General features: G+C 39.6%; 1 protein-coding gene across 1 annotated transcript in view; it reads right to left on the bottom strand.

Annotated features, from left to right (window-relative positions):
* Nucleotides 1-14906: 14906 nt before the first annotated feature.
* LOC101843877 (ATP-binding cassette sub-family G member 3) overlaps nt 14907-25223 on the bottom strand; it is a 37455-nt gene continuing 27138 nt past the window's right edge. The window contains exon 9 of the mRNA XM_040747885.1: nt 14907-15132. Coding sequence (XP_040603819.1) covers nt 14979-15132 — 154 coding nt within the window. The 3' untranslated portion in view covers nt 14907-14978. The remainder of the gene's footprint in view (nt 15133-25223) is intronic.

Below are 25223 nucleotides of genomic sequence, written 5' to 3'. Positions count from 1 at the left end.
TCTGGAAACTTGTCTCTTTGGCTTCTACTAACCTCTTTGTGTTTCCCCTACCCTACTCACTTTCTTAGTATTTTTTGTGAAACATGTAGGAAGTGCATTTATTCCCTGAGACTGGATCCTTGACTCTTCTGATGCCTTCATCACAGCAAAGCTTCTCATTGAATCTCCTTATACCCTTCATATCCAGCCTCCTTCATGAACAGGGAATTCTGCAAACTTCTGCCGGACATCCTCACATGCACAGCAAGGGGCCCATTTCATGTTCCAATGGCCATGTAAGATGTAAACAATGGAGACAGAGGCCTTGCCTGATCTGCTGCAGTATCCTCAGCCATGAGAATAGCTCTTGTCCATGACATGGGCATGCTTCCTGCATGAGAAAACAGAGATTGCTCTGCTAGGCGTGGGACTTTCTTTAAGATTTCTCCTTAAAACTTTTCTCCCCAAAAGTACTTTCTCTGAAAACTCTCTCTTAAAGTTCCCTTTAGAAGTTCTTAAAAATTCCCCTAGATCTTTCTGAAAATTCCCCCAAAAGTTCTCAGAATTCTCTAAAGTTCCTTCTAAAAAGCCTCCAAAAGTTCCTTTCCATTCCACAAGGTTTCTAGTTTTTATATCCACAGGCACATTTAACAACTCTCTGAGAACAGAATAAGGTATGCATACTTTTCAGAGCCAGGAAGGCCAGTAAGATCTCGAGAAAAGCAGGTGCCTCATGTCCCAGGGGGAAGATGACTTGCAACTCATGCTGTTAACTGAGTAAAGGGACTTCTCAGCACTATGTCAAAGGGGAAAACTAAGGCTGTGGAGTGTGAGATCCCAGGCCACAGCTCTTACTGCTGACGCCCTGGTCAGAAGAAATTCCTTTCGCTGGGGCCTGTTTGAGAATACAAAGCACACAGTATGTATTCTATATGCAGCCAAATTCATAGTAACAAATACTCTGGAGTTGATACCAAGAATTTTAATTGCTATTTCTGTAATAAATAATAAAGGCTGCCAGCAATGCTCCATCATGTAAACTTTATGAAAGTGCTTGGAAATGAACCTACAGTTGCCTGCTAGGTAGACAAGCAGTGCCAACCCTGAGGTGGTGACCCTAGGTGCTATAAGAGGGCAGGCTGATCGAGCCCCATGGAGCAAGCCAGTAAGCAGCACTCCTCCATGGCTTCTGTGTCAGTCACTACCTCCAGGTTCCTGCCTTCAGTTCCTGCCCTGACTTCCCTGGATGACAGACTAGAAGCTGTAAGAGGAAATGAACCCTTTCTTCCCCAACTTGTTTTTGGTCATGGTGTTTTATCAAAATAGAAACCCTTACTAACACACCTTGATATTAACCAAGTATACAGGACATACAATAAGTTATAATGGTACAGTAAGCCTATGTCATAAGGGAAAAAAAACTCTTCCTTAAAGTTCAAAGATAAAAATGTGTAGCAATGTCTCCAGACTGATGCTGCAGAATATCCACTAGGTGCTAAATGACACTCAGAATCTTGTCACGGGGTCTACATTCAGTGATCTCCTAGGTCCCTTTATCTCTAAGTTTAATTTTTAATGAGGGAGCTTGCTGCATATCCCAAATTAGATCAATAGGAAAGTAGTGGAATTTGAATATAGTGTTCAGTTTAATGAAAAGCAATGTCCCAATGTTAATGTCAGCTTTAACCAAAGAACCTTGGCAAACGAAATTCTTACATAAATAAAATCTTGGCAAAGGGCACATGAGAATTTTCTGCACTCTTTTCCTACATTTTGTGTACACATGAAATTATTTGAAAATTAAGCCTATTAAGTCAAATGTAGTGGGATATACATGTAACTCTAGCAGGACAGGAGGATATGGATTTCAAGCAAGTTTGTCCTAAGGGCATGAGATTCTGTTTTGATAAATTAAGGATAAATAAATTGATTAACAAGGAGATGGGAAACCTGAATCCATGCCTACTGACATTAGAAGACAAAACTGAGCTGTAACTGGGCTCTGATGGGTACACTGTGTCATTTCAGGACCAGCACGTGGAGACAGCAAGTTTTTATTAGAGAGGCATGAAGGCCTTACTTGTGTTAGTCACAATCCATTTCCTAACCAAGAGGGGTGTTTCTAATGAATGTATCTTGGTTTAAAGTAATTCACCAAGCTGTACTTAAATTTTTTATTTAAACAAGTTCTCCATGTAATATATTTTTATTTAAATTAGAAACAATCCTTATTGTACAAATCAATCCCAGTTCCCTCTCCCTCCCATCTTCCCATGGCCCCCATTGACCTGTCCACTCCCCAGGGAGGGTGAGGCCTTACATGGGGGATCAAAGTCTGTCACTTCATTTGGGGCAGGACCTAGACCCGTGTGTCTAGGTTGAGAGAGTATCCCTCCGTGGGGAATGGGCTCCCAAAGCCCTAGGGCTTATTGTTCCTTTTAATGTACTTTTCCTTCCCAGAAACCCTGGACTCAATGCAGTCACTTTAGAGATAAGACAGTGTTTTCCTAAGACCTGTCCACTTTTCTGAATTAGTCAGAAAATCAGCACTTCCCTTTAACCTAAAATCTGCTTTGACCTCTTCTAGTTACTTCCCAAAACCTGGGCATGTTCTCTTTAATGCTCTGGGCTTTCCCACTCTGTCTCTAAAGCTGTCCGTATCCACACCCCTTTGCACCATATGACTACTTGCAAAATGAATGATTTAATAATTGTACTTCTCCATCTTTCCCCTCCAGGTAGCTGCTGAAATGTAAAGGTTGCCTCTCCTAGGTTTTTTTTAATTTAAATTAGAAACAATCTTATTTTATATGTCAATCCCAGTGCCCTCTCCCTCCTATCCTCCCATGCTCCCCACCAGCCCCCATCCCATCCCTCTTCTGCTCCATAGAAAGGATGAGGCCTTCCATGGGGGATCATCAAAGTCTGTCACATCATTTGGTGCAGGGCCTAGGCCCTTCCCTGTGTATCTAGGCTGAGAGAGTATCCCTCCATGGGAAATGGGCCCACAATGTTCATTCGTACACTAGGGATAAATACTGTTCCACTACCAAAGGCCCCATAGACTGCCCAGGCCTCCTAACTGACACCCATGGGCAGAGGGTCTGGTTCCATCAATTTCCAAGCTGTCAGTCTGGGGTCCATGAGCTCCCCCTTGTTCAGGTTATCTGCTTCTGTGGGTTTCCTCAGCCTGGTCTTGACCCCTTTGCTCATCACTCCTCCCTCTCTACAAATGGGTTCCAGGAATTTGGCTCAGTGCTTAGCTGTGGGCCTCTGCTTCTGTTTCTATCAGATACTGGATGAAGGCTCTATGATGGCATATAATGTAGCCACCAATCTCATTATAGAGGACGAGTGTTTAAGATAGCCTCTTCCCTACTGCTTAGATTCTTAGTTGGGGTCATCCTAGTATATCTGTGCACATTTCCCTCGTACCAGATTTCTCTTTAAAACTATAATGGCTCCTTCTATTATTGTATCTCTTTTCTTGCTCTCCTCTATTCCCCCCCCCCCCCCCCTCAGTCTTCCTGGTCCTTCATGTCTTCCTCCCCATTCCTCTTCTCTCCCTTTCTCTTTCTCTTAACTCCCTCTCCCCTCCCCCCCATGTTCCCAATTTGTTCAGGAGATCTTGTCCCTTTCCCCTTCTCCAGGGGACCATGTATATCTCTCTTAGGGTCCTCCTTGTTTCCTAGTTTCTCTGGAGGTGTAGGTTGTAGGCTGGTAATCCTGGGCTGGAGAGATGGCTCAGTGGTTGAGAACACTAACTGATTTTCCATGCACTATATTTTGATCATATTTTTCCCTTTCCCTTTCCCCATTCCTCCTACATCCTTCCCACCTAACTCCAGGATAGCTCTCTCTCTTTCTTCCAGCTTCAAAAAATAAAGAAAACCAAAACAACAGCAAAAACAAAATCAAAACAAACTAAAGAAAAGGAAAATAAGTAAGACAACAAATAACAAAGCATAAACTATACAAAACCCACTTGGAGTCTGTTTCATGTTGGTCAATTTTCCTTGGGCATGGATCCTGCTCTGGAGTGTAGCTGATATGCCCAGTGATACATTACTGGAGAAAACGGATTTTCCTTTTCCCAGCAGATTCCAATTACACATAGCTTCTGTGTTGGGGTGGGTTTTGTGTCCTCTTCCCCTTTTCAGTGCTGGGATTCCGTCTGGCTCGAGCTGTGCAGGTCTTGCGCATGCTGCCCCAGTTTCTGTGCATTCATGTGTGTATTAGTCCTATTGTTTCTGAAGATGCTGTTTCCTTGGAGCCATCCACCACCTCCAGCCCTTAAAACCTTTTTTACTTCCTCTTCTGCATAGACCTCTGAGCCTCAATGGGATGGGTTTGATGAAGACATTCCATGTAGGGCTGTGTGCTACAAAGTCTCTCAGTCTCTACACATTGTCCAGTTGTGGACCTCCTTGTAAATTGTCATCTACTGCAAGAAGATGCTTCTCTGATGGGGGTTGAGCAATGTTCTAGTCTATATATATATAGCATATGTCATTAGGAATCACTATATGCTGTGGTTTTATTAGACAAAAAAAAAGTAGTAGGTTTCCCCCAGGCTCAGGACCTGTCTAATCTCAGACTCTTGGCCACTTACCAGTGTCAGGTATAAGCTTCATTTCATGTGGTTGACCTTAAGTCCAATTTTTTTAAAAAATGGTTGTTTGCTCCTCTTACATTTGTGCCACTATTGTACCAGAATATCTTGCAGACATGTTACGGCTGGAGGTCATGGAGTTTATAGCTGGAGATAGTGATAATTACTCTTCTCCTTCAGAAGCATTCAAAGTACCTCCCAGCAACATTAATGCTAGGAGTAGGGGAGAGTAGGGGAGAAACCTCTAATTGCATGCCTGCTTGAGTTTTCATTGTTCAATGACATAAGTAAGTGTGGTCTTTAACAATAGGGTTCTAGTATTAGGTTATGGATAGCAACCAATAGCCTTGGAAATAAATAGTCTGTGATGTTTGGGGAGATCTATAGGAGCTCCTTTGACCAATGACTAGCATCCATGATGTCCATGAGCTTGGGTCAGATGTCTCTGTGGGTGCCCCATCATAATCTTGTCCTTCTTGTTCATGTAATCCCCCCTCCCTCTCTTCTACTGCAATTCTGGAGCTCTACCCAGGGCTTAACTGTATATCTCTGCATCTGCTTGCATCAGTTACTACATGTAGGATCTATGATAACAATTAGAATAGTCACTAATCTGATTAAAGGGGAAGGTCAGTTAAGGCATCCTCTTCACTATAGCTAAGAGTTGTACCTGGGGTCATCCTTGTGGATATATGGGAATTTCCCTACCACCAAGTCTCTCCCTAATCCCTTAATGGCTCCCTGAATCAAGATACCTTTTTTACTGCTCTCCTTGTCCCTCCCTCCTCCAACTTGCCCATCCCATTGCCTTATGTTCTCATCCTCCATGTCCTCCCCTCTAATCCTCCCACCCCCACTTTACCTAGGAGATCTTATCTATTTCCCCTTCCTAGAGTGATCCATGGGTCATTATCTCTTAGAGTCCTCTTTCTTACCTAGATTTTCTGGTCTGTGGATTGTAGCCTGGTTATCCTTTGATTTTCATCTAATATTCACTTATGAGTGAATATATTCCATGTTTGTATTTCTGAGTCTGGATTACCTCACTCAGGATGGTCTTTTCTTGTTCCATACATTTGCCTGTAAATTTCATGATGACTGTGTCATACTCCATTGTGTAAATGTACCAAATTTTCTTTATCCAGTCTTTGATTGAGGGACATCTAGGTTGTTTCCAGGTTCTGGCTATTCCAAATGAAGCTGCTATGAACATTGTTAAGCAAATGCCCTTGTAATATGGTTGAGTATCCTTTGGGTATATGCCCAAGAGTGATATTGCTGGGTCTTGTGGTAGATTGATTCCCAGTTTTCTAAGAAACTAACATACCAACAATGGAGGAGTGCTCTCCTGACTCCACATCCTCTCCAACATAAGCTACCACTTGTATTTTTGATCTTAGCCATTCTGACCTGAGTAAGATGGTTTCTCAGAGTTATTTTGATTTTCATTTCCCTGATGACTAAGGATGTTGAGCAATTCCATAAATGCCTTTTGGCCATTTGAGATTCTTCTGTTGTGAATTCTCTCTTCAGATATGTGTCCCATTTTTTAATTGGACTATTTGGTATTTTGATGGTTAATAATTTAAGGATAATAAACTGAGGTCCTTAAAGGAGAAATACAATTTTTAAAACTTACTATGGGCCATGTAAAGATGGAAAATACACACAGTCTGGTTTATGTGTTTTCTTTGAATTTTTTGACTGTTAATGAGCTAACTGCAGAGAGACATTTTATTGTGGGGGCTGGTAAACTAAACCAACACATATATTTTAAAGGTAACTTGACTTCAAAAATTGGATCTAAGGATATGGTGCTTTGGAAAAGAGCTTCTGTTTTTGTTTCCACAGAAGATGAAAAGCTATGGATTCAGGTTACTATGGTTTGATCAAACAAGACCCCACCAAACAATGGCCCAAGTGATCCAACATCCATGAAAGCTTCAGGAATGCTGGCTGAGATTATGAACCACACAAAATATCCCAGTCAGGATTTAAACATAATTCTAAATTTTTTAGGATCCCATAATATTAATAGTACCTTCAGTTTGCAGAAAGTAGTCTACAAAACTATGCCAAAATCCCCAAATATTGTTTATAAATGTTTGTTTTCATTTAAAGGTGGTTGATTATAAATGGTTAATGGTCATAGTTGATCTCTTTCTAAAGAAAAAAAGGATATGATATAGAAATGAATACTTTACATTGGTATTGATTTTGACTTATTGATACAAATTTAATATCTTTTATAATATACATAAATATACATATTTCTACTCTTGTTTAAGGTATTATGCTTATACAGCTCATTTAAAATCTGATGTGTAATTAAGAAATACAGATATCTATAATATTCAAAATTATAGTCATGTAACTTAGGTTTTCTAGATACGCAAAGTTATATTTCAGATAAATAGGTATTTTTCAAACACTTCAAAGACCTACAGAATATGTGATGTAAAATGTTTAAGAACTTAGACTTTTCTCAACAGTGAGACACATCTGCTGCTGACAGCACTGGTTATGGAGTTTGCCTTCAATGTGGCAAGACTAGCCATTTGGAAAAGAATCTGCTCTTGTCTGGCTGCTTGACTGTGCTGAATAAACTGGATAGGCAGGACCGACAGGAAAGTGACTGCTGAACTTGCCAAAACAAGGTAGGTCAGTCTTTCAGTGTTCCTGCTTCACAGAAAAAACTGCCAGGCATTCTGCAGGACCAACTGATGAACTTTACCGGAACAGATCTTCAAATTTCCTGCTTCACTGAAAAGTCTGTCAGGTACTTTGGGCCTGTAGACTGAAGATGGTTGTTCCAACATTGCAGAAGAACTTTGGATGACTGTCCAAGCAGCAAGATTTCCCTGTCATTTCTAGAGTTTTGGAAGATGCTTACAATGCACTGCCTGTTTACTTAGGTAATAATATCCTCCTGAGATCTTTGATGGAGTTGAAGGCAGATAGTTATAGCTTTCCTTAGTTATAACAAAAGATATATTAGATATAAGACTTAGACTCACAAAGATAAAATAAATGATAGAGTATTTTCTTTAATCTTGTCAAATGCAAATAGGGTAAATATTATAACTGTAATTCTTGCTTGGCAACTGTTTTGTTATATGTAATTTTACTTTGTTAAAGTTAAGACCTTCATTTTAAATTAGACAGAATTGAGCTATTGGCCAAACAATTGTAATTAATATTAAGCCTAAGAATGATTATTTCATAAGCAACTGTGTAGAGTCATGATCAGGAGAGAAACTGGTCCAGGAGGACCAGCAGTACAAAGAAAAAAGCTTCCAACTAAAGATGTCTAGTTTCTTGAATTCTTTATATATTTTTGAGATCAGCCCTCTGTCAGATGTGGGATTGGTGAAGATATATTCCCATTCTGTAGTCTGTCATTTTTTTTTATTTGCTGTATCTTTTGACTTATAGGTTTTCAGTTTCAGGGGATCCCATTTATTAAGTGTTGATCTCAATGTCTGTGCTACTGGTGTTATATTTAGGAATTCATCTCCAATGCCAGTGTGTTCAAAGGTTACTTGCCATTTTCTCTTCTATTAGATTCAGTATAACTGGATTCATTTTGAGGTCTTTGATCACTTGAACTTGAGTTTTGTGAATGGAAATAGATATAGATCTGTTTGTATTCTACTATATGACGACATCCAGTTCTGTCAGTTCTACGTCATTTGTTGAACATGCTTTCTCTTTTCCATTGTACCATTTTGTCCTCTTTGCCAAAATTCAGGTGTTTATATCTGTGTGGATTAATGTCAGGGCCTTCAATTCTATTCCATTGATCCACGTGTCTGTTTTTATATCAGTACCAAACTGTTTTTGTTACTATGCCTCTGTAGTAGAGCTTGAAGGAAGGGATGGTGATGCCTCCAGAAGTTTCTTCATTGTACAGGATTATTTTATCTACCCTGGCTTTTGTTGTTTTCCCATATGAAGCTGAGTATTATTCTTTTGAGGTCTGTGAAGAATTGTGCTAGCATTTTGATGGGGATTGTATTGATTCTGTAGATTGCTTTTGGTAAGATTGTCATTTTTGCTACATTGATCCTACCTATCCAGAAGCATGAGAGATCTTTCCATTTTCTAATATATTCTTCAATTTCTTCAGAGACTTAAAGTTCTTGTCATACAGGTCTTTCACTTATTTGGTTAGAGTTACCCAAAGTTTTTATACATTTTTGAGGCTATTGTAAAGAATAATGTTTCTCTGATTTCTTTCTCATCCCATTTATCATTTGTATATAGGAGGGCTACTGATTTTTTTTAGTTAATCTTGAATCCTGCCACATTACTGTCACATTTGGGGTCACTTATGTATACCATTCATATCCATTCAGTTAATCTGTATCTTTTTATAGACAAATTGATATTAAGGGATATTAATGACCAGTAATTTTAATTATTGTTAATTTTTGGTTTTGCTGCTGGTGTTGATGTGTTTGGGTTTCCCTTTTTGGGGGTTTGCCTGTGTTTTCATGGTTGTAGATAACTTCCTTGGCTTGCCGTTTTCTTTCTAGTACTTTCTGTAGGGCTGGATTTGTGGACAGGCATTGTTTATATCTCATTTTGTCATGGAATATCTTGTTTTCTCCATCAATGGTGATTGAAAGTTTTGCGGGGTATAGTTGTCTGGGGTGGCATCCCTAATTTGATAGTGTCTGTATAACATCTTCCCAACACCTTCTGGCTTTCAGAGTCTCCTTGAGAAATTGGGTGTTATTCTGACAGGTCTGCCTTTAAGTTACTTGGCCTTTTTCCTTCGAAGTTCTTAATATTCTTTCTTTATTCTGTATGTTTAGTATTTTGATTATTATGTGGTGAGGGGACGTTTTTTGGTCCAGTCCATTTGGTGTTCTGTAAGCTTTTTGTATTTTCATAGTTATTTTCTTCTTTAGGTTGGGAAAGTTTTTTCTATGATTTTATTGAATGTTTCTCTGCTTTTGAGCTGGTATTCTTGTCCTTATATCCCTATTATTCTTATGTTTGGTCTGTTCATGGTGTTCCAGATTTCCTGATTTCTGTTAAGACATTGTAGGATTTAGGATTTTCTTGACTGCTGAATATATTTCTTCTATAGTATCTTCAACACCTGAGAGTCTCTCTTCCATCTGTTATATTTTGTTGGTTATTCTTGTATCTATAGTTCCATAAATCCCTCAGTTTGTTCTTTCTCTATTGCCTCTATTTCAATTTTAAAGTCTTGAACTGTTTCCTTCACTTTTTACATTTTTTTCTTGGCTGCCTTGTCTTTGTTTAAGGAGTTTATTATTTCTTCCAATTTTTGTCTTTTCCTTGATTTCTTTAAGAGATTTTCTCATTTCCTCTTTAAGGGCCTCTATCATCATAGTTATTTTTAAGGGTATTTTCTTCTGCTTCTTCTGAGTTGGGATATTCAGATCCTGCTGTTGTAGAACCACTAAGTTCTGGTGGTGCCATATTGCTCTTTATGTTGTTGAGTGTATTCTTACCCTATTGTCTACACATCTCGTCCTCTAATAGATGCAGGTGGTCCCTACACTTCCAGGGGTCTCTATTGACTGGCTGCTGGGGCTCTTCTTCCAATCAGTGTAGGTGGTTCCTGTGTCTTCATGGACCACTGATGCCATGGAATATGGTTGTGTGTAGGAAGGATGATGTGTGCTGTGGTTTTTGGGGTGGAGTAGGACTTACAGTTTGCAGTGTCCAATGGGTGTTGGGGTGGTGGTAGAGTGACCTGCTTGCAGGGTTCTTATCTGCTGACCAGTTTCTGGGGCTGCAATGGTAGGGGGATGGGCACTTGGTGTTCTCAGAGACCTAGGGCCCAGAGAGCAGGGCTGTCCAGGAGGGAGAATCTTCTTCCTCCAATTGCTGTAGGTGGTACCTGTGTCTCTTGGGGCTGCTGATGCCACAGGGGATGGTTGGGTGTGGGAAGGATGATGATTTCTGTGGGTTTGTGGGGAAGAGTGGGACTTGAAGTTTGCATAATCCATGGGTGTCAGAGGTGGTGGAACTGCAAGCCCAAAGTACTCTTACCTACTGACCAGTTGCTGGGGCAGCGATGGGGATGGGGTTGGCATGGGATGCTCTATGGAGCCTAGAGCCCAGAAAGCAGTGCTGTCCAGGTAGGAGAGCAGTCACCCACAAGAGCCATTTCATGTCATAAGAACCCTGTCTTTTTACTGCAGCTACAGATAGCCAAAGTCCCAGTCAAGTCTCCTGATCCATTATATCACCAAAGAGAAGTATCCACCTGCTATAGCTGGTTTTATGACAAGTTGACACAAACTAGAGACATCAGAGAAGAAGGAGCCTCTGGTGTGAAAATAACATTCAGTTGTAAGGAATTTTCTTAGTCAATGATCAACAGGGAGGGCCCAGCCATTGTGAGTGGTGCCATCCCTGAGCTGGTGGTCCTGGGTTCTGTAAGAAAGCAGGTTGAGCAAGCCATTATGAGAAAGCCAGTAAGCAGCACACCTCCATTGCCTTTGCATCAGTTCCTGACTTCAGGTTCCTGCTCTGACTTCCTTCAGTGATGAACAGTCACATAGAAGTATGAGCCAATTAAAACCTTTCCTCCCCAACTTGCTTTTTTTTTTTGGTCTTGGTGTTTCATTGCAGCAATAGAGCAATAGAAATTCTAACAAAGACATCATCATTCAAAGATCTTTCTTAATGAACTCATCAAAGATATTTAATGGTTACTCATTATGTGTGTGATTTGTTTGTTTTTGTTTTGCTTTGAGGTAGTCTTTTGTGTCTCAGGGTACCCTCAAACATACTGTCTACCTGTGGATGGCCTTGAACTCCTCATCTTCCCAAATCCCAATTGAAGACACTGTAACCATGCACCACCACATACAGTTTATTGATTTTTTTAACCTTAGAAGAAACATAGGTTTTTATAGCATATTTTAGAACCATACTTTCAAAACAGAATCAGTACATTTCTTATGGATCAGATAATGACTCATGATGGATTTCTTTGGTGGATGATACGTTATGTTCTCACTGCAAAGATGTAGATGTAAAAGCATAAAGAATGTAAAGTTTTCTAGGACAAGTTCTCCTTTTCCAGGTCAAATAATTTGATTGATTGCCTCTCATGATTATTATCTATGAGATGAACTAACATGCAATACTTAATAACGTTAGCTGTCAGTCCAAATGCATTCTCTTTCTCCCTTTCTCTCTCTCTCTTGTTTTTTTTTAATTAAACATGTAGGAGTCCACTCAGCGATGACATTATGTACACAAATGTGGGGCCATTTCTGGAGTGTGAGAGTCTTTCAGAAGCCACATCCCTGTAGCAGTCTGACTTTCTGTCCTTCTAGCAGCATTTTTATAAAACATACGAAAGTCCAGTATGTTACGGGAATTGTATTCAATGTGTTAGGTGAGATTAAAATAACAATTCAACAATAGAACATATACCTTTACTGGTAAATATAGATATGAGTATAGTTCATTCTGTAATGCAACAATCATTCATGGAGCTGGGAATTTAGACCCTTTTATTTAGAATTTAGTTTGTGAACTTTAAAAGACAACTAACCATTGCTTATTTACAGTATGAAAGAAACTAAACAGGAAAAAGTCTTCATTACATACTGTACACAAAAGAATCCTTTTTTATCTTCGTATTTTTTAAATTTGACAATTCCATATATGTATAAAATGTATTTCAGCCTTTCTCACTCCCTCCACCTTTCTTATTTCCCTTCAAATGCCCCTCTGTATGAATCCCTTTCTCACATTTGTATGTTTGGGTATTATCTTGTGATCCACTGAGTTTAATTTAGAGTATTCACTGGAGTCTAGCTGGATCACCTGTGAGTGTAAGTACGAAATCGGTGACTGGCTGTCTATCAGTAGCAATAGTTCAGCAGAAGGGAGTGTGGTCCCTTTGAGTCCTTCTCTGACCCTTACTGTGCTGATGAGAGACTCCATCTTGTGTAGGTAGCCGTAGATGTTGTGAGACAGACCATGGTTGCAATAACTATTTGTGTCATGCCCACAATATAGCATTTCCATACTTTCTTCTCATCTTCTGGCTCCTGTATCCCTACAGCCCTCTTCCACACAGCTCTAAGCTTTAGAGAGGGTAGCATTTGTGTCCTGTTTAGGGTGAAGCACTCAAGTGTCACTGAACTCCGGTTTCTTGAGCAGCCATGAGTCTCTGCACTCATCACAGTTCATTACATGGGAATCTCTTCTGGGTGATGCTGGATGTAGCATTTGTCCATGCGTGTGAGTGTGAACCTTTATAATAATTTGGAATCACATTTCTTTAAACAATTGTAGAAAACTTTGCACCATAGAACCTAAGATCCCAGTTGCTTGTTTTTGGCTGGATTTACACAGAAAAAAAGCTTTGCTGCCATGGAAACCAGGAATTGAAGGTGAGACCAGGGAATAAGAGTATGAACACACACACACACACACACACACACACATGCATACACACAGCATACCACACACTTTCTCACACATACACACACTATCATACACACGCTCACATACACATACCACACACATACATACACACACATATACACACATATACTCTCACACACATTCACATACTCACACACACACATACATATTCACATACTCACACACACACATACAAACACTTTCACACACACATACACACACACCACACACCACACTGTCTCACAAACACATACTCTCACACACACACACTCACACACACACACCAAATACACACTGATACATAGACACACACACACCACACTCACACACACATACTTGCACATGCTCATACACATACCACATACAATTACACACAGACACACACATGTGCACACTCAGAGACACAGACGCACGCACCACACACATACACCTACATACTCTCTCACATATACACACACTCACACCATAAAGACTCTCACATACACACACACTCACATACACACACATGCACACATACACTCTCACACACATACCACACACACACTCACACACTACTCTCTCACACATAACACACACACCTCCAATATGTCAGGATCTCACCTATGGTGCTGACAAATGACACATATTCACCAGGTTACAGAAACCAGAGATGCAGAGCAGATGAAATACTAGACAGACAAACAGACACACTAGGGATTTTCTGATGAACAAACTTAGTTCTTCATTTTATTATTGTCTTCATTTCTTGTTCTGCGCTACCATTTTTCTGCTCTGTCCTGATGTTTCTCTTCTTTCTCCTGATGACTTCCTTCTCCTCTACTTCCTGATGTCTTCCTTCTAACTTCCTTACTTTTTCCTTACAGCTAATATAACCCAGCAGAATTTTTCAAGCAATATAAAAATTACAGTTTAGTTACATTGAATTTTTAAGTGAATGATTACAATGAATACAATAAAAAAAACATGTCTCTGATTTCCCTTACATGATTAATCATTTTACATATTACAGGTAAAAAGCAAAATATTCCCAAGAACCTATATACATTTGAACATTTATCTTTTAGACTTCTGAGCCTTTTAGCCATAACCATTTACATAGGCAGTAGTTTTTATAATTGCCAGAAGATCAGGTGATTAATTTCACTTTTCATTTTTAGAGTTCTGCCCAATTATCATAACCAACAATCCAATTCTTTGTTTTGTAGTTACATGAAATATTATTAAAGTTTTGTTTTATCTATGATGCACAATGAAATCTGTGAACACAATTCCCAATATAAAAAAGAACTTGAGCTAATTCCTGGGATTTGATTGTTTTTCTTAATCATTAACCTAAAAAAAACAGTCTAAAGGGTTCCTCAAGGAAACTCATAAGTCCTCACTTTGTGACACTTACTTGGTCCTATTTTTCTATCCTCTGCAGCCCCTGCTTTATCAGCAGTGGAGGAAACACCATATCCCACCTTTACCTGTATTAATTTTCCCACTAAACTAACCTCTATCATAATCCCTCACTTCATTTGGTAAAATACCCTTAATCATCAAAATTCTATTTCAACTATCACTGTTATTGTATAAAATCATAACTTTGGTTAAATAGTATTGCTTAGTAGGAAATCATCTTCATAATAATCCACAGGTAACAATGCCCAGTAGAATAGGATATTTCCATGAGAATATCACATTTATATTAAACGCAGTGGGGATCTCTCATCCCCCATTCACACCATGCCAGCTACCAGAGAAAAATGGCAATGCCAAATATGTAAAGAAACATTGTGAAGCAAACCCTCAGGGCCTTGCCTATCCAAGATTCACCCATCAGTGCCTTCCAATCTGGTGGGCCAGACTCCTGAAATTCAAGTACTACCTGCTGCTCCACTGACAATGGCCGCCAGAAAAGTTTTATTTTTTTTCAAATGTCAGATTAATTCAAAGAAAGTGGGAGAGTGATTTAAAAACATCTCTTTTTCTTATGATGTAACAACTGCACATAGGTCATTGATAAGAAGATAATCATTATACAACCCAAGGCCACATAATTCTTCCAGAAGCCCCATGATGAGATATCAATGCCTTGGTTTGCCAAGTATGCTTCAGTAGCACATCTGTAATTAAACATACACAAAAAATAATGTCAAAGTTTATTCAGTACATTCACTGTCCCTTCCTTCTAAAAATTCATAATTTCAACACATCATTAAAAATTTCTTCTTTATATCTGAGAGCAGTAATGATGAACTTATTATTTTGTTATATATTATGATATCTAAACTACTTTAATCAGGTTCCTTTGTTAATTTCAAAAACCATCCAAAGAGGTGTAGCTGTCACATCTATTTGAAGCATAGAGTAAGCAGGCTTAGTAAACTTGAGGAAGTTTACAAAGTGACACTAAGATCCATCTTTGTAGTCTTCACTGTCTTTACATGTCATTCATTTCTCAATCTACAATGCTGCTCTCTCTTCAAAGGACAAAAGCATGGATCAAGCACTTGTTTCTCCTGAAGGGAAAAAACCTCAGCTTCCTAATGACACACACAGATACTCTAAGAGATCAAAGTTTTGTGCAATTCAGCTGACTCAAGACAGTCATGCAAAAGAACACAGCATCAAAATCTAGACTGAGGACCAGAGGAGAATAAGGGTTTCTGACAGGAGCCAGTCAATTCCTGTCAGCTCCTGTACTAAGACAGCAGTGTCAACCATGTATTCTCAGCTATGGAACATCCCCAGCAGTCCATGGATACAGACAGAGTCTGGGTAGCAGTTGGAGCACAGCAGGATGCAGAAACCCTGACACAGGATAGAAAAGCAAATGCGGTTAAAAATTCTGGATATACTACAAGTATTTCCTGTGTGTCTCCATCCCTGTGTATCTCCATTCCTTGTGTCTCTTAGGATTTAGCCGTTCCCAAATCTGCTGAAAGGGCAGATTTCTTTCATCTGTTAGGACTATCCTTTTGTGAGTATGAGGTCTATAGATGAACTTCCCTGGTTTCATTTTATCCATTGTGTTGTGGAATATTATTTTAACATGTGTTACGTTTGTTTATGATGTGGAACATTTGTTTAATGATGCAAAGATGTGTTGCATTCTCCTATGTTGCATTTGTTTTACTCTGTGAAGCTGTGATTCTTTGCCTGTCTAAAACATCTTATGTTCTAATAAAGCACTGAAATGTCAATAGCTAGGAAGGAGAAAGGATAGGCGAAGGTGGCAGGCAGAGAGTATAAATTAAAAGGAGAAAGAGAAAGACAGAGAGAGAGAGAGCAGGAGCGAGAGGACAAGGAGAGGAGGACATAAGGGGCCAGTCACACAGCCAGCAACAGAGTAAGTGTGATAGTAAGGTAAGACATACAGAAGTAAGGAAAGGAAAAAGCCCAAAGGCAAAAAAAGTAGATAGGATAATTTAAAGTTAACAAAAACTGGCAAGAAACATCCCAAGCTATATAGCTGGCTATTTGTAATGAAGAATATGCCTCCATTTTTTAATTTCTCAGGGGCTGGGTGGTACCAACAGCCAATACCACAATCTCCATCATTCTGACAAGAAACTGTTAAGGACTTTCTATTAGAAAATGCCAGACCACACTAGGAGACAGGAAGTATGGGAAATAAGATACCCCTCTTACTGCTTTCTTATCAGTAATTCAAACATAATTTGGGTAACTATTATTATTATTTTGACGATATTGGCATGTTCCTCTCTCACTTGTAAATCAAAATAAAATCAATGAGAAAAATCGTAGAAAGTCCTGCGACAGAGTTCAAGCAGAAGGTTTTTTTAATTAGGTAAAAGGATCATAAAAAGAGAAAAGAGGTCCCTCCGGCAGCATCAGGTAAACAGGCCGGCTTCCCGGCCTGTGTTCCAGTGCCTGCAGATCGCCTGGGAACTGCACAGAGCTCCCAGTCCCGGAGGGAGCCAAGCACCCCAGACTCCAGATCTTCTCTCCCACCAACAAGACCAGGAAACTAGAGGAGCCAGGGAGACCAGGGGAGTAGCTGTTCTGGATCAGGTACAACAGGACCCAGCATAGGGTCCAGGGGACCAGGTAGGAGCCTAAGCGCCCCAGATTCCTGTTCTTCTTCTCCACCCATGGACCAGCATTTGGACAAGGTATAGAAGAACCACCAGATTATTGGACTTGCTAGCACCCACCAAAAGGGAACTCTGGTCCCCAGACCAGTAAGGGGCTCTTTCTGCACCCACTAGAAGAAGAGATGGGAAAGAGACAATACAAAAACACAGTCAGCAACAGAAAAACAAATATGACACCGCCAGATTCTAGAGACTCCACACCAGCAAGACCCCAACATTCCAATGCGAAGGAAGCAGAAGAGAACGACCTTAAAAGCACTTTCATGAAAATGATAGAGGCCCTAAAAGAGGATATTGGAAAATCCCTCAAAGAAATGGAAGAAAAAACAAACCAAAAAATGCAAGAAATGGAAGAAAAAACAAACCAAAAAATGCAAGAATTGGAAGAAAAAACAAACCAAAAAAGGCAGGAAATGGAAGAAGAAATGAAGCAAAAAAATGCAAGAAATGGAAGAAAAAACAAAGCAAAAAATGCAAGAATTAGAAGAAGAAACATACCAAAAAAGGCAGGAAATGGAAGAAGAAACAAAGCACAAAATCCAAGAAATGGAACAAAAAGCAAACCAAAAAATGCAAGAAATGGAAGAAAGAACAAACCAAAAAATTCATAAAAGGCAACAAACGGACGACAGATAAACAGAAAATTGCAAGAAGCAATGCAAACACTGCAAGGGTTGAAAACTGAAATAGAGACATTAAAAAAACACAATCTGAAGAAAGGCAGAAAATAGAAAAGCTGGACAAACAGTCAGGCACTACCAATACAAGCATTACCAACAGAATAGAAGAGATGGAAGAGAGAATCTCAAGTGTTGAAGATACACTAGGAGAAATGGATTTATCAACCAAAGAAAACCTTAAATCCAACAAATCCTTAACACAAAAGATCCAGGAAATATGGGACACCATGAAAAGACCAAACCTAAGAATAATAGGTATAGAAGAAGGAGAAGAAATCTACCTCAAAGGGGCAGAAGGCATATTCAACAAAATCATAGAAGAAAACTTTCCCAACCTTAAGAAAGACATGCCAATGAAGGTACAAGAAGCCTACAGAAAACCAAATAGAGTGGACCACAAAAAAAAATCCCCTCGCCACATAATAATCAAGACCCCAAACAAACAGAATAAAGAAAGAATATTAAGAGCAGCTAAGGAAAAAGGTCAAGTAACATATAAAGGCAGACCTATCAGAATTACACCTGATTTCTCCATGGAAACTCTGAAAGCCAGAAGGTCCTGGATAGATATTCTACCTACACTAAGAGACCATGGATGCCAGCCCAGACTACTATACCCGGCAAAGCTCTCAATCACTATAGACGGAGAAAACAAGATATTCCATGACAAAACTAGATTCAAGCAATATGTGTCCACTATCCCAGCCCTACAGAAAATTTTGGAAGGAAAACTCCAACCCAAGGAAGCTAACTACAACCAGAAAAACATAAGCATTAGAGAATCCCTCTCTACCAACAGCCAAAAGAACAAAGGGGTGAAATTCCACACATAATTCCACCAACAACAACCATCGCAAATCGAAGAAGGATGAGCAATCAATGGTCATTAATATCCCTCAATATTAACGGCCTTAACTCACCCATAAAAAGACACAGACTAGCAGAATGGATTTGAAGACAGAACCCTTCCTTCTGCTGCATACAAGAAATACACCTCACCCTCAAAGACAGACATTACCTGAGAGTTAAAGGTTGGGAAAAAATTTTTCAATCAAATGGACCCAAGAAACAAGCATGGGTAGCAATCCTAATATCTAATAAACTAGACTTTAAAATAAAATCAATCAAAAGAGATGAAGGAGGTCATTACATACTCATCACAGGTGAAACCCACCAAGATGAAGTGTCTATCCTGAACATCTATGCCCCAAATACAAAGGCATCCACATTCGTTAAAGAAACATTATTAGAACTTAAATCTCATCTAAAGCCCCACACAGTTATAGTGGGAGATTTCAACACACCACTCTCACCACTAGACAGGAATACCAGACAGAAACTCAACAAAGAAGCAAAGGGTCTAATAGAAGTAATGACCCAACTGGGATTAACAGATATCTATAGAACATTTCATCCACATAAAAAAGAATATACCTTCTTCTCACCACCACATGGAACCTTCTCAAAAATCGACCACATACTTGGCAACATATCAAACCTCAGCAGATACAAAAAAATTGGAATAACTCCATGCATCTTATCAGGCCACCATGCCTTAAAATTAGAATTCAACAACAACACAAATTGCAGAAAACCTACAAACTCATGGAAATTGAATAATGCTCAACTGCACCATCCCTGGGTCAAAGAGGAAATAAAAAAAGAAATTAAAGACTTCCTCGAATTCAATGAGAATGAAGACACAACATACCCAAACCTATGGGACACTTTGAAAGCAGTACTATGGGGGAAGTTCATAGCACTAAGTGCTCACATGAAGAAACAGGAGAACAGTTATACCAGAGAATTAACATCACAGCTGAAAGCTCTAGAACACAAAGAAGCAAACTCCCCCAGGAGGAGTAGACGCCAGGAATTAATCAAATTGAGGGCTGAAATCAATAAAGTAGAAACCAGGAAAACAATACAAAGAATCAATGCAACGAAGAGTTGGTTCTTTGAGAAAATCAACAAGATAGACAAACCTTTGTCCAAACTTACCAAACAGCAGAGAGTGAACACGCAAATTAACAAAATCAGAAATGAAAAGGGGGACATAACAACAGACTCTGAGGAAATCCAGAGAATCATTAGGTCATACTTTGAAAACCTGTACTCCACAAAATTCGAAAATTTAAAGGAAATGGATGACTTCCTGGACAGCTATCATTTGCCAAAACTAAATCAAGAACAGATAAGCAATTTAAATAGACCTATAACCCCTATGGAAATAGAAGCTGTCATCAAAAGTCTCCCGACCAAAAAAAGTCCAGGTCCAGATGGCCTCAGTGCAGAATTCTACCAGAAATTCAAAGAACAGCTTATACCAATTCTTCTCAAAGTGTTCCACACAATAGAAGCAGAAGGGTCTTTGCCAAACTCTTTCTATGAGGCTTCAATAACCTTGATCCCCAAGCCACACAAAGATACAACCAAGAAAGAGAACTTCAGACCAATATCCCTCATGAACATTGATGCAAAAATACTCAATAAAATACTGGCAAATCGGATCCAAGAACACATCAAAACAATCATTCACCACGATCAAGTAGGTTTCATCCCAGGGATGCAGGGATGGTTCAATATACGAAAATCCATCAACGTAATCCACCATATAAACAAGCTGAAAAACAAAAATCACATGATCATCTCACTAGATGCTGAAAAAGCCTTTGACAAAATCCAACACCCCTTCATGGTAAAGGTCTTGGAGAGATCTGGGATAACAGGGACATACTTAAACATAATAAAAGCCATATACAGTAAACCAACAGCCAACATCAAACTAAATGGACAGAAACTCAACGCAATTCCTCTAAAATCAGGAACAAAACAAGGCTGTCCACTCTCTCCATACCTTTTCAACATGGTACTTGAAGTTCTAGCTATTGCCATACGACAACAAAGGGGGATCAAGAGGATACAAATTGGGAAGGAAGAGGTCAAACTTTCACTGTTTGCAGACGATATGATAGTTTACATCAATGACCCAAAGAACTCTACCAGGGAACTCTTACAGCTGATTAACACCTTCAGCAAAGTGGCAGGCTACAAGATCAACTCAAGAAAGTCAGTAGCCCTACTATATACAAATGATAAAAGGGCTGAAAGAGAAATCAGAGAAACATCACCCTTTACAATTGCCACAAACAACATAAAATACCTTGGGGTAACGCTAACCAAACAAGTGAAAGACCTGTATCATAAGAACTTTGAATCTTTAAAGAAAGAAATTAAAGAAGCCCTCAGAAAATGGAAAGATCTCCCATGCTCTTGGATAGGTAGGATCAATGTAGTAAAAATGGCAATCCTGGTTCAGCAGGTCCAGCTTCAGGTGAGATTGGGTCTCCGGCTGGGACCGCCCACCCATCACCCATCCCCCCTCCATCTTCGGGGCTGCTCCCGGCTTCCAGCAGACCCGCCCACACAGGAAAGACATCAGCCCCTCCAAGACCCCAACCCCAGGGAGTCCAGCTTCAGGTGAGATTGGGTCTCCTGCAGGGAGGACCTCCCGCCCATCACCCATCCCCCGCGATCTCCTGGGCTGCTCCGGCATCCAGAAGACCTGCCCACACAGGAAAGAGATCAGCCCCTTCAAGACCCCAACCCCAGGGAGGCCAGCTTCAGGTGAGATTGGGCCTCCAGCGGGGACCGCCCGCCCATCACCCATCCCCCTCCATCTTCGGGGCCGCTCCTGGCTTCCAGAAGAGCCGCCCACACAGGAAAGACATCAGCCCCTCCAAGACCCCAACCTCAGGGAGTCCAGCTTCAGGAAAGACATCAGCCCCTCCAAGACCCCAACCCCAGCGAGTCCAGCTTCAGCATCCCCAGCTTCAGCTGCAGTAAGGAAGGAGACCAGTGGAGACGGAAAGACCCCACCAGCACCCACTGGAAGAAGAGATGGGAAGAAGACAGAATAAGAGATCACTCAGCAATAGAAACACCAACATGACCCCACCAGAATCCAGGGATCCAACACCAGCAAGACCCGAAAAGCACTACATAGATGAAGAAGAGGAGACACACCTTAAAAATTATTTCATGAAGATGATGGAGACCCTCAAAGAAGAAACGAGGAAATCCCTTAAAGAAATAGAAGAAAAAACAAACAAAAAAATCCATGAAATGGGGGGGAAAATTCAAGAAATAAACAAATCTCTCAAAGAATCTAAAGAGCACCAAGAAAAATCAACCAAGAAAATTAAGGAAACAGCTCAAACAGTTGAAGGATTGAAAGCTGAAATAGAAACGATAAAGAAATAGAAAAGCTCGGCAAACGGTCTGGAACTACGGATGCAAGTATCACCAATAGAATACAAGAGATAGAAGAGAGAATTTCAGGTGTTGAAGACTCATTAGAGGATATAGAGTCGTCAACCAAAGAAAATCTCAAAACCAACAAATCCTTAACACAAAATATCCAGGAAATATGGGACACCATGAAGAAGCCAAACCTGAGAATAATAGGTATAGAAGAAGGTGAAGAAATTCAACTTAAAGGTACAGAAAACATATTCAACAAAATCATAGAAGAAAACTTCCCTAACCTAAAGAAAGATATGCCTATGAAAGTACAAGACTCTTACAGAACACCAAATAGGCTCGACCAGAAAAAGAAGTCACCTCGCCATATAATAATCAAAACATCAAACCTACAGAGTAAAGAGAAAATATTAAGAGCAGCTAAAGAAAAAGGCCAAGTAACATACAAAGGCAGACCTATCCGAACTACACCTGACTTCTCAATGGAAACGATGAAAGCCAGAAGATCCTGGACAGATGTCCTACAAACGCTAAGGGAACAAGGATGCCAACCCAGACTACTATATCCAGCAAAGCTCTCAATTACCATAGATGGAGAAAACAAAATATTCCATGACAAAGCCAGATTTAAACAATACGTATCCATGAATCCAGCTCTACAGAAAATGCTAGAAGGAAAACCTAGAGCCAAGGAAGATAACTACATTCACAAAGACACAGGCAATATATAATCATACTTTACAAAACACCAAAAGAAAAAGGGAGGAGAAACTACACAAAATAACTTCACTAACAAGAAATCAAGCGCAAACAAGGATCACCAATCAATGGTCATTAATATCCCTCAATGTCAATGGCCTCAACTTGCCTATAAAAAGACACAGACTAGCAGAATGGATACGAAGACAGAACCCTTCCTTCTGCTGCATACAAGAAACACATCTCAATACCAAAGACAGACGTTATCTCAGAGTAAAGGGCTGGGAAAAGATCTTCCAATCAAACGGCCCCAAGAAGCAAGCGGGCGTAGCAATCCTAATATCTAACAAATTAGACTTCAAATTAAAATCAATCAAAAGAGATGAAGAAGGGCACTTCATATTCATCAAAGGAAAAATACATCAAGATGAAGTCTCAATTTTAAACATCTACGCCCCAAATACAAAGGCACCTACATTCGTGAAAGAAACATTACTAAAGCTCAAAATGCACATAAAATCTCACACACTAATAGTAGGAGACTTCAACACTCCGCTCTCACTGCTAGACAGGACCTCCAGACAGAAACTTAACAAAGAAACAAAAGAACTAATAGAAGTTATGACCCAACTGGGTTTAACAGACATCTATAGAACATTCCACCCAAATACAAAGGGATATACCTTCTTCTCGGCACCACATGGAACCTTCTCTAAAATTGACCACATAATAGGAAACATAGCAAATCTCCACAGATACAAAAAAATTGGAATAACCCCCTGCATCTTATCAGACCACCATGCATTAACATTAGAATTCAACAATAACACAAATCGCAGAAACCCTACAAACTCATGGAGATTGAACAATGCACAATTGCACCATCCCTGGGTAAAGGAACAAATAAAAAAAGAAATTAAAGACTTCCTCGATTTCAATGAAAATGAAGACACAACATACACAAACTTATGGGACACTTTGAAAGCAGTGCTGAGAGGAAAGTTTATAGCACTAAGTGCCCACATGAAAAAACTGGAGAACAGTCATACTAGAGAATTAATAGCACAGCTGAATGTTCTAGAACAAAAAGAAGCAAACTCCCCAGGAGGAGCAGACGCCAGGAAATAATCAAATTGAGGGCTGAAATCAATCAAGTAGAAACCAGGAAAACACTGAGAAGAATCAATGAAACAAAGAGTTGGTTCTTGAGAAAATCAACAAAATAGACAAACCTCTGTCCGAACAAACCAAAAGACACAGAGAGAACATGCTAATTAACAAAATCAGGGATGAAAAAGGGGACATAACAACAGACTCTGAGGAAATCAAGAGAATCATCAGGGCATACTTTGAAAATCTGTACTCCACAAAATTTGAAAATTTAAAGGAAATGGACAATTTCCTGGATAGATATCACTTGCCAAAACTAAATCAAGAACAGATAAATAATCTAAACAGACCTATAACCCCTAATGAAATAGAATCAGTCATCAAAAGTCTCCCAAACAAAAAGCCCAGGCCCAGATGGCTTCAGTGCAGAATTCTACCAGAAATTCAAAGAAGAGCTCATTCCAATACTCATCAAAGTATTCCACACAATAGAAGCAGGAGGCTCACTGCCAAACTCTTTCTACGAGGCTACAATTACCTTGATACCCAAGCCACACAAAGACACAACTAAGAGAACTATAGACCAATTTCCCTCATGAACATTGATGCAAAAATACTCAATAAAATACTTGCAAACAGGATTCAAGAACACATCAGAAAAATCATCCACCATGATCAAGTAGGCTTCATTCCAGGAATGCAGGGATGGTTCAACATTAGAAAATCTATCAATGTAATCCACCAGATTAACAATCTGCGAAAGAAAAACCACATGATCATCTCACTAGATGCTGAAAAAGCCTTTGACAAAATCCAGCACCCCTTCATGATAAAGGTCCTAGAGAGATCAGGGATAACAGGAACGTACCTGAATATAATAAAAGCAATATACAGTAAACCAACAGCTAACATCAAACTAGATGGAGAGAAACTCAAAGCAATTCCTCTAAAATCAGGAACAAGACAAGGCTGTCCACTCTCTCCATATCTCTTCAATACTGTACTTGAAGTTCTAGCTACAGCAATAAGACAACAAAAGGAGATAAAGGGGATACAAATAGGAAAAGAAGAAGTCAAACTTTCACTATTTGCAGATGATATGATAGTTTACATAAGTGACCCAAAAAACTCCGCAAGGTTACTCCTAGAGCTGATAAACACCTTCAGCCATGTGGCAGGATACAAGGTAAACTCAAAACTATCAGTGGCCCTATTATATACAGAGGATGAAGTCACTGAGAATGAAATCAGAGAAACATCACCTTTTACAATAGCCAAAAACAGCATCAAATATCTGGGGATAATGTTAACCAAGGAAGTGAAAGACCTGTATATCAAGAACTT

This window comes from Mesocricetus auratus, unplaced genomic scaffold (genome assembly GCF_017639785.1).
Source record: "Mesocricetus auratus isolate SY011 unplaced genomic scaffold, BCM_Maur_2.0 Super-Scaffold_100006, whole genome shotgun sequence".
NCBI lineage: Eukaryota > Metazoa > Chordata > Mammalia > Rodentia > Cricetidae > Mesocricetus > Mesocricetus auratus.
Note: the sequence above shows the minus strand (reverse complement) of the source record. Positions and strands in the feature narration are given on the sequence as shown.